This window comes from Haliotis rufescens, unplaced genomic scaffold, assembly GCF_023055435.1.
Source record: "Haliotis rufescens isolate VD_foot unplaced genomic scaffold, xgHalRufe1.0.p SCAF_11, whole genome shotgun sequence".
Lineage (NCBI taxonomy): Eukaryota > Metazoa > Mollusca > Gastropoda > Lepetellida > Haliotidae > Haliotis > Haliotis rufescens.
In genome coordinates, this window is record NW_025963791.1 from 42,043,265 (window position 1) to 42,061,725 (window position 18,461).

At 41.4% G+C, this 18,461-nt stretch overlaps 1 protein-coding gene across 10 annotated transcripts in view; it reads right to left on the minus strand.

The window, feature by feature from the left end:
• Nucleotides 1-8,868: 8,868 nt before the first annotated feature.
• The window catches only part of LOC124142267, a 54,294-nt gene continuing 44,701 nt past the window's right edge, over nucleotides 8,869-18,461 (minus strand). For 9 of the 10 annotated variants that reach the window (XM_046510617.2, XM_046510619.2, XM_046510616.2 and 6 more), the window contains 7 exons: nucleotides 17,986-18,146; nucleotides 17,425-17,593; nucleotides 16,920-16,996; nucleotides 15,781-15,975; nucleotides 15,261-15,312; nucleotides 13,896-13,985; nucleotides 8,869-10,658 (listed from right to left, as the gene is read on the minus strand). In XM_046510617.2, coding sequence (XP_046366573.1) covers nucleotides 10,566-10,658; nucleotides 13,896-13,985; nucleotides 15,261-15,312; nucleotides 15,781-15,975; nucleotides 16,920-16,996; nucleotides 17,425-17,593; nucleotides 17,986-18,146 — 837 coding nt within the window. In that variant the 3' untranslated portion in view covers nucleotides 8,869-10,565. The remainder of the gene's footprint in view (nucleotides 10,659-13,895; nucleotides 13,986-15,260; nucleotides 15,313-15,780; nucleotides 15,976-16,919; nucleotides 16,997-17,424; nucleotides 17,594-17,985; nucleotides 18,147-18,461) is intronic. The other variant, XM_046510618.2, reaches the window with a different exon arrangement.

Genomic DNA, 18,461 nt, shown 5'->3' on the forward strand with positions numbered 1-18,461 from the left:
ATTTTATATCTATTCAAGTTCGCTCCATATTGGTTGGTGAAATATAGCTATATTTGTATTGCATTCTACACAGACGTGTTTGTAGCAAAATGTAAGAACTAGGGACAGGATCATGTCCTTCAGGGGAGTGTGTACCACAAGCATTTAAACTCATGCACTAATACTGATTTGTTTATGCAACTGTATGTAAATCAGAACAGACATGTAATGCCTGTGGGCAGTGTCATTATTCCTGTACATAGCAGCTTAGCCTACAAGATACACCTCTATCCCGGGGTACCAAGTACATCACAAGGGTGCACCACCACAATCTGAGGCAGAGAGTTGAGTACTTGTCAGGCACTAATACTGTGCCTACATCTCAGTAGGGCTTACACAGTTGACAGGTATGTCGCCAATGGTCACCTGGAATACACCTGGTACTTATTATGCACCACTAACTATATGTTTCCATGTTGAAGCAGTTTCAACAGTTGTATCCTTGTGTTCATTTGCAGCCAGGTAAAATGGGACTGCCTTGAGCTTTCATTGAAATTTGATTACTGCTGCTGCCAGTGATTTTTCAGGGGAATAGTTATTCCACATAGCCCTGCGGAATAGTTGTTCCACATAGCCCTGGGGAATACTTGTTCCACATAGCCCTGCGGAATAGTTGTTCCAAGTAGCCTTGCGGAATAGTTGTTCCACATAGCCCTGGGGAATAGTTGTTCCAAGTAGCCCTGGGGAATAGTTGTTCCACATAGCCCTAGGGAATAGTTGTTCCACATAGCCCTGGGGAATACTTGTTCCACATAGCCCTGGGGAATACTTGTTCCACATAGCCCTGCGGAATAGTTGTTCCAAGTAGCCCTGGGGAATAGTTGTTCCACATAGCCCTAGGGAATAGTTGTTCCTTATAGCCCTGGGGAATAGTTGTTCCACATAGCTCTGGGGAATAGTTGTTCCACATAGCTCTGGGGAATAGTTGTTCCACATAGCCCTAGGGAATAGTTGTTCCACATAGCCCTGGGGAATAGTTGTTCCACATAGCCCTGGGGAATAGTTGTTCCACATAGCCCTGGGGAATAGTTGTTCCACATAGCCCTGGGGAATAGTTGTTCCACATAGCCATTGGGAATAGTTGTTCCACATAGCTCTGGGGAATAGTTGTTCAACAAAGCTCTGGGGAATAGTTGTTCCACATAGCCCTGGGGAATACTTGTTCCACATAGCTCTGGGGAATAGTTGTTCCACATAGCCCTGGGGAATACTTTGGGCACATGCCATGAAAAGTGAAAGATCAAGGTCTTGAGATGGAAAAACTTTGTGGTTACTCTTTCTCAAAAGATATTCATGCATTTGTGATTAGGCTTAGTATGCACCATCTCAAGGATGGGCCCTCTTTTGAAAAGTCTTGAGTCAAGATTAGTGACAGGTCAAGGTAAGCATTCCGAATTTTGTCATAATATTGAAACTCTACAATTGTGGATATCGTGCTTTTGTGTTCATGTATCGTATTACAGTTACTTTTTATAATTGTATATATATTATTTTATTCAGATGTTTATCCTTGAATGAGGAACATTAAAAAATCTATTTTTTAATAATTTCTGAGTTCTGTTTTCCTGTCAAACTTGTCTTTTTCCTTAGCCATAAATGACACCTATTACCAATATCCATGGAGCCATTTTGATATCCAGGAAACTTCCATCACAAGCTCTGCAACACCTCCACTGAGACTGCTACACGCTGAAGGTGGGCAGACAAAAGCCCCTGTGGATAAGAGCCACATAGGTAAAAAGGCCACCTGGACATAATCTCCATAGGATAAAAGCCCCTTATTTAGGAAAACATAAATTATACTGAAATCATCTGTATTATTATTCAACATCAGTCATCAACACAAGCAATTGTTGTACCCCACAGACTAGTGGTAGAGTGCAGGCCCAGGGAGCGGAGGGTCCGGGAACGATCCCCAGTCGTGTCGTACTAAAAAGCGTTTAAAGACGGTACTTGTTGTTACCCTGCCTGGTGCTCGGCATTAAGGGCTTGAAACAAGGACTGGTCGGCTCGGAGTCAGTATCCTGTGTCTGAGTGAGGTATATATGTTAAACTGGGCATGGTGTCTCAGTGGGGTACCACTATAAAATCAGCATCAGTCCGGACTAGTACAAGCAGCCACACAAACACACACATGTGCATGCACGTCGTTATATAAGTGCAATAATCTTGGATGCGACGTTAAACCCTATTTCACCTCACCTCCACTTGTGCCCCACACCATTCAGAAATACATCAAAAGAGAGTTTGTTGTCACTGCGGTCTACACACAGGTATTGCAGTCTCTTCTTTATCAGCTCGCTCTGCTTTCTGGATTCCTTGGTTGGTCTGATGGCTCTGGCTAGCTGAAGTCATCGTCTTGGATCATCTTCATCCTTGAGAGCCTCAACATTGTGTTCATGATAATGTCTACAAGCAGATTCAGTCTACAAGCAGATTCAGTCTATGAGAAGATTCAGTCTCCAAGCACATTCAGTCTACAAGCAGATTCAGTCTCCAAGCAGATTCAGTCTACGAGAAGATTCAGTCTCCAAGCACATTCAGTCTTCAAGCAGATTCAGTCTCCAAGCAGATTCAGTCTCCATGCAGATTCAGTCTACAAGCAGATTCAGTCTCCAAGCAGATTCAGTCTACAAACAGATTCAGTCAACGAGTAGATTCAGTCTACAAGCAGATTCAGTCTCCAAGCACATTCAGTCTACGAGTAGATTCTGTCTATGAGTAGATTCAGTCTCCAAGCACATTCAGTCTACGAATAGATTCAGTCTATGAGTAGATTCAGTTTAAAAGCAGATTCAGTCTACGAGTAAATTCAGTGTATAAGCAGATTCAGTCTACAAGCAGATTCAGCCTACGAGCAGATTCAGTTTACAAGCAGATTCAGTCTAAGAGTAAATTCAGTCTACAAGCAGATTCAGTATGAGTGGATTCAGTCTACGAGCAGATTCAGCCTACAAGCAGATTCAGCCTATGAGCAGATTCAGTTTACAAGCATATTCAGTTTACAAGCAGATTCAGTCTAAGAGTAAATTCAGTGTACAAGCAGATTCAGTATGAGCGGATTCAGTCTACGAGCAGATTCAGCCTACAAGCAGATTCAGCCTACAAGCAGATTCAGTCTACGAGCAGATTCAGTCGATGAGTAGGTTCAGTTTACAAGCAGATTCAGCCTAAAAGCAGATTCAGTTTAAAAGCAGATTCAGTCTACGAGTAGATTCAGTGTATAAGCAGATTCAGTCTACGAACAGATTCAGTCTACGAGTAGATTGAGTTTACAAGCAGATTCAACCGAAAAGCAGATTCAGTCTATGAGTAGATTCAGTCTAAGAGTAAATTCAGTGTATAAGCAGATTCAGTCTACGAGCAGATTCAGTCTACAAGCAGATTCAGTTTACAAGCAGATTCAGTTTACAAGCAGATGCAGTCTAAGAGTAAATTCAGTCTACAAGCAGATTCAGTATGAGTGGATTCCGTCTACAAGCAGATTCAGCCTACGAGCAGATTCAGTTTACAAGCAGATTCAGTTTACAAGCAGATTCAGTCTAAGAGTAAATTCAGTCTACAAGCAGATTCAGTATGAGTGGATTCAGTCTACGAGCAGATTCAGCCTACAAGCAGATTCAGCCTATGAGCAGATTCAGTTTACAAGCATATTCAGTTTACAAGCAGATTCAGTCTACGAGTAAATTCAGTGTACAAGCAGATTCAGTATGAGCGGATTCAGTCTACGAGCAGATTCAGCCTACAAGCAGATTCAGCCTACAAGCAGATTCAGTCTACGAGCAGATTCAGTCGATGAGTAGGTTCAGTTTACAAGCACATTCAGCCTAAAAGCAGATTCAGTTTAAAAGCAGATTCAGTCTACGAGTAAATTCAGTGTATAAGCAGATTCAGTCTACGAACAGATTCAGTCTACAAGCAGATTCAGTCTACAAGCAGATTCAGTATGAGTGGATTCAGTCTACGAGCAGATTCAGTATGAGTGGATTCAGTCTACGAGCAGATTCAGTCTACGAGCAGATTCAGTTGACAAGCATATTCAGTCTACGAGCAGATTCAGTCTACAAGTAGATTCAGTCTACGAGCAGATTTAGTCTAGGAGTAGATTCAGTTTACGAGTAGATTCAGTCTAGGAGTAGATTTAGTCTACAAGCAGATTCAGTCTATGAGCAGATTCAAAGTTGTTCTATGAATCATGATCAGTATTCAACTTCAGGGGCATTGACAATGTTGCAAAACATATTGGTTCCCTTTATCTCTGAGTCCAATGCACTAAAATTAATGCTCAAAAACTCAAAATAATTTGTTTGTCAACCAACAGTAGCTTTATAACAATCTTTTTGTCATGTTTTCATGTGGTCAATATGAATTGAAAAGTAAATCAAGAATGAAAAAAGGACATTCTCAGAAGGCCTGTAGCCAACAGAGTCGTGTGAATAGTAGGGATAGTACTTTGTTTCATGTCTCATAATAAACAGGTTAGAGTAAATGTTCTAGGATGAGACCCTGCAAGTGAATTCTTTTGGCCTATTTAGTCAAAGGCCAGTGTCACCATTTCTATACCTGGATATATTTGCTAGCGCCTCACAGGTAACATGGGTTGTAGACTCCCCAGGGAGCTGAGAATGATAAACGAGTGCTCACTGGTCCATTGACGGAGTAATAATGTGAGTGAGTGAGTCGCATCGCCATTATATATATATATATATATATATATATATATATACAAATGAGTCATGAATACTTAGTTATATATAAAAACAAATTTGTCAAACATATTTTATCCTAAGAATATTATTTATAACTGTTTAAAACACGAGCTATAAGCCACCAGCCACCAAAGCTAGCCCACCTTGCTGGGGATCACCGTGACTTGCGACAATGCTTCTTGAAAGAGGCGACTAAAGGTATCGGGTGGTCAGGCTCGCTGACTTGGCTGATGTATGTCATCATATCCCATTTGCGTGGATCGATGCTCATGATGTCAATCACTGGATTGTCTGGTCCAGACTCGATTATTTACCGGCTGCCGTCATGTAGCTGGAATATTGCCGAGTAGGGAGTTGGCACAATACTAGCAAATATTTAAAAATACTCAGCAATGAGTTGGCTTAAAACACTGGTTGATGATAGTGACATTGATTATAAAGGAATTACATGTCAACACAAGGGGGCAATCATTTTACGGTACTTTAACCTCCTAGGCAGAGCCTTCAATATTTTTGGTTGATAAAAGCATCACACCAAATTTAATAAAGAAGCAATTAGTTATTCACATACGTATTTAAAAATTATGATACAGACCAATTTCTATCAAGTAGCTTTGAATGAGATGCCCGCTCACACGGGAAAAATATCTTTCAGATTTACTGTTGATAATGTGAATCCCTTGTGAATGCAAAGTCTACACAGTCAAGAAAAATATGCTTGGTGGTGAACCTTTAATCACAAGGGATACACGTAGGAGGTTTGTTAAACCGACAGTGGCCAAAACGATATTGTCGCAGAAAGACCTTATCATGTCTTGACTGACAACCCAAGTAGGTATGACCGACTGTTGTTTAAATTCGTGAAGTTTATTGATTCCTACCTGGTTGTCCTATCCTATGAGATCCCGAGTATAGCTGTAGCACCGGCTTTTGAGTTACCTGTTATGCCTTCATGACTTGGTAACCAACAAAGAACGATGTCATATTGGCCAGTAGAAAAATCAGTATATAGTTCCAAAATGTGGAGGATTGTAGGATGATTCGACGAGACACTTTTAAGTGCTTGAAGGCAAGACAAGGAATCTGAAAATATGATGAAATTGTTACATTTATTTTGTTGTTTGATATACCCAAAGCAGTTAGATAGCTGTGGCCTCAGAAATGCAGATTGAACTATTATTTGGTATTCTTGAGGAAACAGCTTTGGATCCAATGATGATGGCACATGCAATTTTGCTACCATCCTTGGTCCCGTCTGTAAAAATAGATCTTTGGGAATTATATTTTGTTCGTGCTTGGTTATATTGATATACCAAAGGATTTGTTTTGGACGTTTTAGCTTTTTAGTGGTGAAACCAGATTTGACAACACAATTGTATGCTGGGTTTGATTGTTTTGAATGCAGTATAGTTATGTAAATATATGCGATAGCTTAATGTGGCGTTGTTCGAGGGAAGGTCCATCAGGTTCCACAAACAGAATGTCCACAGGAGAGGTCCTAAAATCTCCAAAACAGAGTCTTAGGCCTTGGCGGTGTATAGAGTCTAATTTTGCTTTTGCAGGCTCCACCATAGACAGTGGAACCATAGTCTAGTTTTCAGTGTATTAATGACCTGTACAAGTGAAGGAGAGTTGTCTGATCCCCTCCCCACTCGGAATTTGAAACAACTTTTAACAAGTTGAGAGCCTTCAGGCACTTTGCCTTTAGATATTTGATGTGTGGTTAGAATGTGAGATGATGGTCAATTATGAGGCCCAGGAATTTGGCCTCCTCTACTACCTTGATAGGAGTACCATCTAAAAGTAATTCTGAGTCCTTATGCGTTTACGACAAAAGTGAATGCAATTAATTTTAGATTTAGATTTAGAAAACTTGAAGCCATTTTCGTTGGCCATTTCTTGATTATTTTAAAGAGATAGGTGTAGCTGTCTTTCTACCATATGCATATACTTACCACGACAAGACATGTTAAAATTATCCACACAAAGTGAACCATCAACACAAGTCTTCAAAACTTAATTGTAATGCTAAAACGTGTGACAGATAAGGATGCTGCCTCAAAGGATGCCCTGATCTTGATCAAAATGATCACACAAGGTAGAACCCACTCATACTTGAAATTGTCTGTAAAAGCTGAGATATTACGTGAGGTATCTGCCCCTGTCCAAATTCATGCAAATCTTTTAAAATACCATGTTTAAACTCTGTGTCATCTCTAGCTTGAAAAGAAATTGATACAGTATGTTATTTGTTGACAATGGATTTTTTATAAATGATTCTAAAGCACCAAATGGTCAATGGTACTTCTGTCTTTCGGAAAGCTGAATGTTATTCAGGAGGGTATTGGTCTCCAAGTATCAGACTTTTCGATTGTTGACCCTGCACGCCATGGTAGAGTTTCCAAACAAGAATCAGGCAAGTGTTTCAGGAACTGATAATATAGTGTCGGCTCCTGCTGCAGTGTCATGAGCTTGCCATAGGGCAATTCATGAAGTGAAAATGTTTCATTTTCGTCATCACCATTATCAGAGTTAAAATTGACTTTTCTTTTCCTGTTGTTTTTGTAGCCCTTGAAACTGAGGGTTATAGTTGAATGATGGCGCTTGTGATTTTAACGTTATTCAGGTTGTACACGGTAGGATATTTCTCAGTTTTCTTCCGTTTTTCTATCTTGTTTATGATCATTATCAAACCATGGTTTACGTATATGAGGGTTGGCAGAGGATTTATGAATCCTTTCGTCTCCAATACACTGAATTGATCGGAAAAGAGTTGTATAGGATCAGGAACATTCCTGAAATTGTCAGGTTTTAGTTTTCCAGTACAGTGTTTGGAATATAGACCAATTGGCCTTTGTAAAGTTCCACCTTGTTGAAGGTGGTTCATCAGTGGGATTAATAGTTGTAAGCATTGTTGGAAAATGACCACTTCCACAAAGGTCATCATGGACCGACCTTTCAAAAAAGTTTAAGATATTTGAATCTGTCAGTGAAAGATCAAGGGCGGAGTATGTGCCAGTGGCAGGATCAGATAAGTATTAGATCCATCACTGAAGATGCATAAATCATTGTTTGAGATAAAATCTTCAAGCATTTTCCCCATAGTACTCTCCTATAGCGGATTATGACCGCTCAAATAGTCCTTGATTGTACAGGACTTTGGGGACTCGTCATGCAAAGTCAAAACGTCTGATTGGCGGAAAGTTGCGGGAGGTAGAAGATACAGTGAACACAATGTAAACACCAATTTTAAAGCTACACGGACATCTGCAGGATAAAGAACCTCCTGTAGCCTTATCACCAGGAAGGGCAAATGAATGGTAAGAGCTGTACTGTCAAATTGATCTGTGTTTTTTAGGTAAGTTTCTTGGAGACAAAAAGCTGACGGTTTAATATCTTGAATAAATAGGTTTATTTTATTAAAATTCTTCTTAAGACCTCTGCAATTCAATTGTATGTTTTGTGGATTCATGGTGGGATAGATACATCAGGGAATATGAGGAAGACTTTGTAGTACTCCTATTTGTGTCATGTGGAGATGGAGTTACCTCTATGTCCAGAGGACCAAAGGACTACTGGACCTCTACTGGGGCCTCTATAATAGAGGTGGCCTTTAGTGGTGGTGCTTGATTCTGCTCTTTATTCTGTTTTTGTCTTAGTAATGTCTTTGATTCTTTGGAAGATGAACAATTCTGGTTCTGGTTCAGGTACCAGTTTTGGAGACCCTCTTCTTAGCTTTATTGAAGGAGATATTTGTGACAAGCTTTGCCACACACGGCATGATTTAGGAGAGGCCATATTGCTGTCCATGGTGCCACTTGTTGTGTCCCTGAGGCCTGACAGTAACCTATGAATGTTGGCATTAATAACAGCTTTCCCCTGATCATGTTTTTTCGGTTTATCAGCACAACACCCATGCTTGTGTGATTTGCCAAAATGGCCAACATGTAAAATGTATATCATTTGGTCTTTCCTCCCACATCAAGCTGACATGCTGGGATATAATTGAAATATGGTTCAAAGCAGCATTATACCCAACTCACTCACTCAGTCAGGGTGCTAATGTGTTCCTCTGAGGCTCAACAAATTAAGAAGTCATAAGTCATGAAAACACCATGGATAGATAATAAATATTTAATGACAAAAACGGAAACTGAAGATACAGCAAAGTGCTTTGATTCTCCGTTCCACATCCCTGAATGGCTGAACTAGCATACAACATAGCAGATAAATGGCAGCATCACTAGATTTGGGTTGAAGTAAGCAATGGACTAATACCTCTTTCAGCCACACAGGGTGTTCATTCAAATTTATCACAGATACTTTGTAGATTAACAAGAATTATATAAACAATACCCCTACTATCTTTCAGATCTTGTATAGCTAATGAAAGCAACAAAGATGACAATAAAAAGTAGATGCTCAAAAAGATAAAATGCTAAAACTTGTCTTTATGTTTTAAAGTGGCCTGCAGTTGGTATAGGAAGGATTTACTCCTGAAGACAGCCCCATCATGGGTGACCATCTGACAGGACAATCCATCTCTGGGGTCATGTTAGTGGTACAGAAAACCTTGTTCTCTCGACATCCAATTATAATAATCATATTGATCAATAGGCCATATTCAGCGAGACCCTCCATTCTTACTGTTGCTTATCATGTGACAAAAGACGAACTATCCAGATAGCGACCATCAGCACACTGTTTGACATTCTTTTGGTAATCAGGGGCTGAAAACTTTGCATACTTCTGTCCCCCAACAGAACTGTGGTTACATGTCAAGATACTGCTACAATGAGTTTGACAGACATTTTGTACATTATCATGTCCTTTAAAATTGTCCTGTGTTCATACAAGAGGAAGCAAGTCATGGTTCTGCAGACCAAGTGACAGCACTCCGCTACGTCAACTGCTGATGAATCCATACTTCAAATAGTCCCGCGGGCTTTGAGGGAACAAGGCTTCACTGCATGTTGTAATGTAAAACAATGGTCACAGAACAGTCTCAACTCTAAAGCAGTGAGACATCTTAGGTCAGATATATTGCTAGTTATTACATGAATCAAGATAAGATGTTGTCAGTGAGACAGAGACTAACAACAATGAACATTAAGGCTTTGGTTACATCCGTAGGCACATGTACGTAGGTCACAGTCTCCACCACAGCAATGCTAGAAACACAGCTTACACATCAAGGCTAGGAAACAAGATGTTCAAATATGCATGACATCGTATGATATGAACATGAAATGGACATCAACAATGACTGACTGATTGATGTGTACAGGTGTACGGGACATCTGAAATGAAGGCAGGCTTGGATATAGATAACTGAAACTTCTGTACATTAAATTGATAAAAAAACTCCTGTTTATAAAAAAAAATTCTATACATGAATAGACACCTCCAAGTTTACTCATTGCTGTCATTTATATAACATACAAACAATATTTTCTGTAAAACAAATGCTTAGATTTATATGGAGATTCCTTAAAAAAATGATCAAGAGAAATTATTATGTCATATTGAATAGGAAGACAAGTTTCAATAATCTCAAACTTCTACAATGATAATGAATCCCCTTACATTTGACGCTGAAGTAATTACTCATTGTTACTCATAAATCTACAACTGTTATAGCAAATATAACAAGAAGGGCACAATTTTGTTTTCATCCGAAAAAAACATTCCAGAAGTTAGAAAATATCAGTTTATCTTCTTGCTCTTGATACAAAAATAATGTGATTATATACAGCTTGTACCGACTGGCAGGCCGAGCGTCAAAATCGTGGCAGATGCTGTCGAGGAATGACTGGCCTAGGAATCGAGGTCTTGGCGGATGCTGTCCAGAAAGGACAGACCTCGCTCCTCCATTTTGTGATGCTGTTCTTCATAGAGGCGCTTCTTCTCCTACAAAATATATGATGACTGTCAAGCTGCACTTTTCCAAGTTTAAATGCTGTATAATAATGTTATAATCCTAGATTCATTTTTATAGTTATCTCATGATAGAAATTGTACCACAGTTACATGACATGTACCAAACTACCTCATGTATGACATGTACCACACTACCCCATATATGACATGTACCACACTATTACCTCATGTATGACATGTACCACACTACCTCATGTATGACATGTACCACACTTTTACCTCATGTATGACATGTACCACACTGCCTCATGTATGACATGTACCAAACTACCTCATGTATGACATGTACCACACTACCTCATGTATGACATGTACCACACTACCCCATGTATGACATGTACCACACTATTACCTCATGTATGACATATACCACACTGCCTCATGTATGACATGTACCAAACTACCTCATGTATGACATGTACCAAACTACCTCATGTATGACATGTACCAAACTACCTCATGTATGACATGTACCACACTATAACCTCATGTATGACATGTACCACACTATAACCTCATGTATGACATGTACCACACTATTACCTCATGTATGACATGTACCGCACTATAACCTCATGTATGACATGTACCACACTATAACCTCATGTATGACATGTACCACACTATTACCTCATGTATGACATGTACCAAACTACCTCATGTATGACATGTACCACACTACCTCATGTATGACATGTACCACACTATAACCTCATGTATGACATGTACCACACTATAACCTCATGTATGACATGTACCGCACTATAACCTCATGTATGACATGTACCACACTATAACCTCATGTATGACATGTACCACACTATTACCCCATGTATGACATGTACCACACTATAACCTCATGTATGACATGTACCACACTATAACCTCATGTATGACATGTACCACACTATAACCTCATGTATGACATGTACCACACTATAACCTCATGTATGACATGTACCACACTATTACCTCATGTATGACATGTACCACACTATTACCTCATGTATGACATGTACCACACTATTACCTCATGAATGACGTGTACCACACTATTACCTCATGTATGACATGTACCACACTATTACCTCATGTATGACATGTACCACACTATTACCTCATGTATGACATGTACCACACTATTACCTCATGTATGACATGTACCACACTATTACCTCATGCATGACATGTACCACACTACCTCATGTATGACATGTACCACACTATTACCTCATGTATGACATGTACCACACTATTACCTCATGTATGACATGTACCACACTACCTCATGTATGACATGTACCACCATCATTAACTCACAATAAGATGAGTATCACAATAGTCATGCAGAGATGTGAGACAAAATAAGAGTTAATGCTGGCTACAGTGATTGTGAGGTAGCTTCATTGTTTTGATTTCCTATACCTGTCACCTCCCTTTTATAATGTTGTCATCCCCATCAACACTAACTAGTACATTTGTAGCTGTCATCCCTATCAATACTATGTAGAACATCCGTGTGGCTGTCATCCCCATCAACACTAACTAGTACATTTGTAGCTGTCATCCCTATCAATACTATGTAGAACATCTGTGTGGGTGTCATCCCCATCAATACTATGTAGAACATCTGTGTGGCTGTCATCCCTATCAACACTAACTAGTACATTTGTGGCTGTCATCCCTATCAATACTATGTAGAACATCTGTGTGGCTGTCATCCCCATCAATACTATGTAGAACATCTGTGTGGCTGTCATCCCTATCAACACTAACTAGTACATTTGTGGCTGTCATCCCTATCAATGCTACGTACAACATCTGTGTGGCTGTCATTCCTATCAACACTAACTAGTACATCCCAATCAATACTATGTAGAACATCTGTGGCTGTCATCCCTATCAATACTACGTAGAACATCTGTGGCTCTCATCCCCATCAATACTACGTAGAACGTCTGTGTGACTGTCATCCCCATCAATACTAAGTAGCACATCTGTGGCTGTCATCCCTATCAATACTATGTAGAACATCTGTGTGGCTGTCATCGCTATCAATACTATGTAGCACATCTGTGGCTGTCATCGCTATCAATACTATGTAGCACATCTGTGGCTGTCATCGCTATCAATACTATGTAGAACATCTGTGTGGCTGTCGTCCCTATCAATACTATGTAGAACATCTGTGTGGCTGTCATCCCTATCAATACTATGTAGTACATCTGTGGCTGTCATCCCCATCAATACTAAGTAGCACATCTGTGGCTGTCATCCCTATCAATACTATGTAGAACATCTGTGTGTCTGTCATCGCTATCAATACTATGTAGCACATCTGTGGCTGTCATCGCTATCAATACTATGTAGAACATCTGTGTGGCTGTCATCCCCATCAATACTATGTAGAACATCTGTGTGGCTGTCATCCTTATCAATACTAACTAGTACATTTGTGGCTGTCATCCCTATCAATGCTACGTACAACATCTGTGTGGCTGTCATTCCTATCAACACTAACTAGTACATCCCAATCAATACTATGTAGAACATCTGTGTGGCTGTCATCCCTATCAATACTACGTAGAACATCTGTGGCTGTCATCCCAATCAACACTAACTAATACATTAGTGGCTGTCATCCTTATCAATACTATGTAGTACATCTGTGGCTGTCATCCCCATCAATACTAAGTAGCACATCTGTGGCTGTCATCCCTATCAATACTATGAAGAACATCTGTGTGGCTGTCATCGCTATCAATACTATGTAGTACATCTGTGGCTGTCATCCCCATCAATACTAAGTAGCACATCTGTGGCTGTCATCGCTATCAATACTATGTAGAACATCTGTGTGTCTGTCATCGCTATCAATACTATGTAGCACATCTGTGGCTGTCATCCCTATCAATACTATGTAGCACATCTGTGGCTGTCATCCCTATCAATACTATGTAGAACATCTGTGTGTCTGTCTTCGCTAACAATACTTTGTAGCACATCTGTGGCTGTCATCCCTATCAATACTATGTAGCACATCTGTGGCTGTCATCGCTATCAATACTAAGTAGCACATCTGTGGCTGTCATCCCTATCAATACTATGTAGAACATCTGTGTGTCTGTCATCGCTATCAATACTATGTAGCACATCTGTGGCTGTCATCCCTATCAATACTAGGTCGTCCATCGCTGTCGGCATTACCTTCAGTTCTGGGGAGCTGATTCTTTTGATGGGGACGCTGGACTCGTCATCACTCCCAGCTGCTGCATCTTGGGATACACTACTGTCCTGCTGAAAGACAACCACACTGACTGTAGTACAACCACAATGACTGTAGTATGGCCACACTGACTGTAGTACAACTACACTGACTGTAGTACAACCACACTGACTGTAGTACAACCACACTGACTGTAGTATGGCCACACTGACTGTAGTACAACCATACTGACTGTAGTTCAACCACACTGACTGTAGTATGACCACACTGACTGTAGTATGACCACACTGACTGTAGTACAACCACACTGACTGTATTATGGCCACACTGACTGTAGTACAACACTGACTGTAGTACAACCATACTGACTGTAGTTCAACCACACTGACTGTAGTATGACCACATTGACTGTAGTATGACCACACTGACTGTAGTACAACCACACTGACTGTATTATGGCCACGCTGACTGTAGTATGACAACACTGACTGTTGTATGACCACACTGACTGTAGTATGACCACACTGACTGTTGTATGACCACACTGACTGTAGTATGACCACACTGACTGTTGTATGACCACATTGACTGTTGTATGACCACACTGACTGTAGTATGACCACACTGACTGTAGTATGACCACATTGACTGTAGTATGACAACACTGACTGTAGTATGACAACACTGACTGCAGTATGACCACACTGACTGTAGTACAACCACACTGACTGTAGTACAACCACACTGACTGGAGTATGACCACACTGACTGTAGTATGACCACACTGACTGTAGTACAACCACACTGACTGTAGTATGACCACACTGACTGTAGTATGACCACACTGACTGTAATATGACCACACTGACTGGAGTATGACCACACTGACTGTAGTATGACCACACTGACTGTAGTATGACCACACTGACTGTAGTATGACCACACTGACTGGAGTATGACCACACTGACTGTAGTATGACCACACTGACTATAGTATGACCACACTGACTGTAGTATGACCACACTGACTGTAGTATGACCACACTGACTGTAGTATGACCACACTGACTGCAGTAGGACCACACTGACTGTAGTATGAGCACACTGACTGCAGTACGACCACACTGACTGTAGTATGACCACACTGACTGCCGTATGACCACACTGACTGTAGTACGACCACACTGACTGCAGTACGACCACGGTGTTGATGAGGGCACATCGTATTATCATATCTGCTGCTCGGACTATGGTTGCATAAAGAAACAGAGTTAGTCCAGACAACATTTTGAGACTTTACACAATGTCTGAATTACATGGCATGTGTAAGATGGTGCAGGACTAACCTTTTCTTCTCTCCAATTGCTGTCATTGTCTCTATCCGACCTCTCACCAGATCTGGAAGTGTATAACAAGCAAATTACTTACTGAATAAAATATCAACTGCAAGTGATTTGATTGTTTAACCTGAAGAACAAGGATTGTTTCTGCCGGAAAATATAGTCCATGTCCACTGATAGACAACTGCTTTTTGATTGGTAGATAACAGAATGAACAGGGCGTGTGTTTCAGGTCTGCACTGAATGATGTTGCTGATTTCCTATTTGATTTATTTTGTGTTAATGTGTGGGTCGGAATGTGTGGGTCGGGATGTGTGGGTCAGAATGGTGGGTCGGAATGTGTGGGTCGGGATGTGTGGGTCGGGATGTGTGGGTCGGGATGTGTGGATCGGAATGTGTGGGTCAGGATGTGTGGGTCGGGATGTGTGGGTCGGGATGTGTGGGTCAGGATGTGTGGGTTGGAATGGTGGGTCGGAATGTGTGGGTCGGAATGTGTGGTGGAGGGTGTGGTGGAATGCAGACCTACCCGTGGTTGGAGGAGTGCATCTGGGCGAAGCTGCTGTGAGGGTTCTTCAGCTCTCTCAGACACGCACGCAAGAACTCCACTACCTCAGTCTTCCTTCTGTCATTCGCCAGGTCGATGGCCGTCCTCTTGAAGCTGTCTTCTGCATCAATACGTGCACGGTTGGCCACAAGCCATTTGACACATTCCAGATAGCCGCTGTAGAGGAAAACAGGACGATTATAGTTACAACATGATACAAAAATGCAATTACAGTCATAGCATGGAGAAACAAGGCCATCATACAGTCATAGCATGGAGAAACAAGGCAGGCCATCATACAGTCATAGCATGGAGAAACAAGGCCATCATACAGTCATAGCATGGAGAAACAAGGCCATCATACAGTCATAGCATGGAGAAACAAGGCAGGCCATCATACAGTCATAGCATGGAGAAACAAGGCAGGCCATCATACAGTCATAGCATGGAGAAACAAGGCCATCATACAGTCATAGCATGGAGAAACAAGGCCATCATACAGTCATAGCATGGAGAAACAAGGCAGGCCATCATACAGTCTTAGCATGGAGAAACAAGGCCATCATACAGTCATAGCATGGAGAAACAAGGCCATCATACAGTCATAGCATGGAGAAACAAGGCAGGCCATCATACAGTCCCAGCATGGAGAAACAAGGCCATCATACAGTCACCAGCATGGAGAAACAAGGCAGGCCATCATACAGTCCCAGCATGGAGAAACAAGGCCATCATACAGTCATAGCATGGAGAAACAAGGCAGGCCATCATACAGTCACAGCATGGAGAAACAAGGCAGGCCATCATACAGTCATAGCATGGAGAAACAAGGCCATCATACAGTCATAGCATGGAGAAACAAGGCAGGCCATCATACAGTCATAGCATGGAGAAACAAGGCAGGCCATCATACAGTCATAGCATGGAGAAACAAGGCCATCATACAGTCATAGCATGGAGAAACAAGGCAGGCCATCATACAGTCCCAGCATTGAGAAACAAGGCCACCATACAGTCCACATGTCCATGATGCACATAGCATAGAGTCAGATACAACAGAGATCAGGTTCAAGTAAATCAGTCACACTCCACAAATGAGATGTAAAGAATCCATGTCCCACCCTTTGGCTGCAAGATGAAGCGGCGTCATCTGGTCGGTTGTCCGGCAGGTGATGGCGGAACCCATTGCAGACAGGATCTGGAACGCGGGACAACACAAGTGAGGGGGAATCATTACAAGATGGAGAAGATCTAGAGAAACTCACCCTGGTGCCTTTTGATGTCACAAGCCGATAACAGTTCAACACACTTATTGATGAGAGTTCATATCAAAAGACCCAAGGGTGAGATTCTACTTACATCCAAATAAAGTCTTTCAACTTTTTTAGTTTGTAAAGAGTAATAACCAGGAACTTGAGTGAAAAAAGCTACGAGTTAGTGCTTGATCTCACCACTGTGATATCTCATGTGGAAGCCAGTGAAAAAAGTTTAAATAAATGTCCTGCATCCCATGTGAAAGCCATACTAGAACTCCCTTGGTAAATTTTGTCCAGCAAAACAAATCCATTTCTCTGGAAGATTACAAGAACAGGGTTCTTAGATGACATAGTTTATTTCTCTCCTCACCATCATCGCATTGACATGTCCGTTCATGGCTGCCACGTGTATCGGTGTGTATCCTGTTCGTGTCTCCTCGTTCATGTCCACGCCACTTGTAGTCAGCCATTTGATGACATCAATGCGGGCGTTCGCCGAGGCGTGATGAAGGGGTGTCCATCCAGTCTCATCCTTAGCGCTGAAACAGGCAAACAGCAGCCATTCTTAGAGTCACATAAACAATGGATATATACAAACCCTCATCCCAATAGTTCTTATACTAGTGTGACAAAAGAAGTTAAGGAGCACCTGATGTTTTCACATGGCTGTAGTTCATCTGTCATGGCAGGTTGGAACTGCAACACACATCCTTCAATTTTGGGTGTTCTTTAACTTGTTTTGAGTAGCATATGATATTTTATACAATTATAACTTTAGATATACCTATAACTTTCAGAGTGCAGGATGAATGGGGCTGTCAGGGTGACATTTCACATGAGGAATTGTTGCCTGTGACTGTGAATACTTACCCCTTCAAGTCAGGGTGGCATTTCACATGAGGAATTGTTGCCTGTGACTGTGAATACTTACTCCTTCAAGTCAGGGAAGTGGTGCAGCAGCTCCTTGAGTCGGTCGAGGTGCCCCCTGCGTGCAGCGTCATGCACGGTCTCCCCCTGCATCATCTCCAACTCCTGCGCCCGCTCCTCCTCTGCCTGCTTCTGACTCTCTGCTGATGCCGCACTGATGCCGGCCTGGAACACATATCCCTTGGGGGTCAGGGTCACAAGACTGTACCTCACTGTACTCATGTGTGGTGAGGGGTTGCACTACTTCCAGCAACAAACCAGTAGTGTACCCATGTGTGGTGAGGGGTTGCACTATTTCCAGCAACAAACTAGTGGTGTACCCATGTGTGGAATCAAATCCAGTTGTCAAGCTAAACATTCAGGCTTTTCACCAGCCTCTTACCCACACTACACTGTCGGTGCTCGTAACCAACAATAATGCAGTTTCCTAAGCCATGGATTTCTTAAGGCAATCAGAGGCCATCGGTAAGTGGTCTCTGG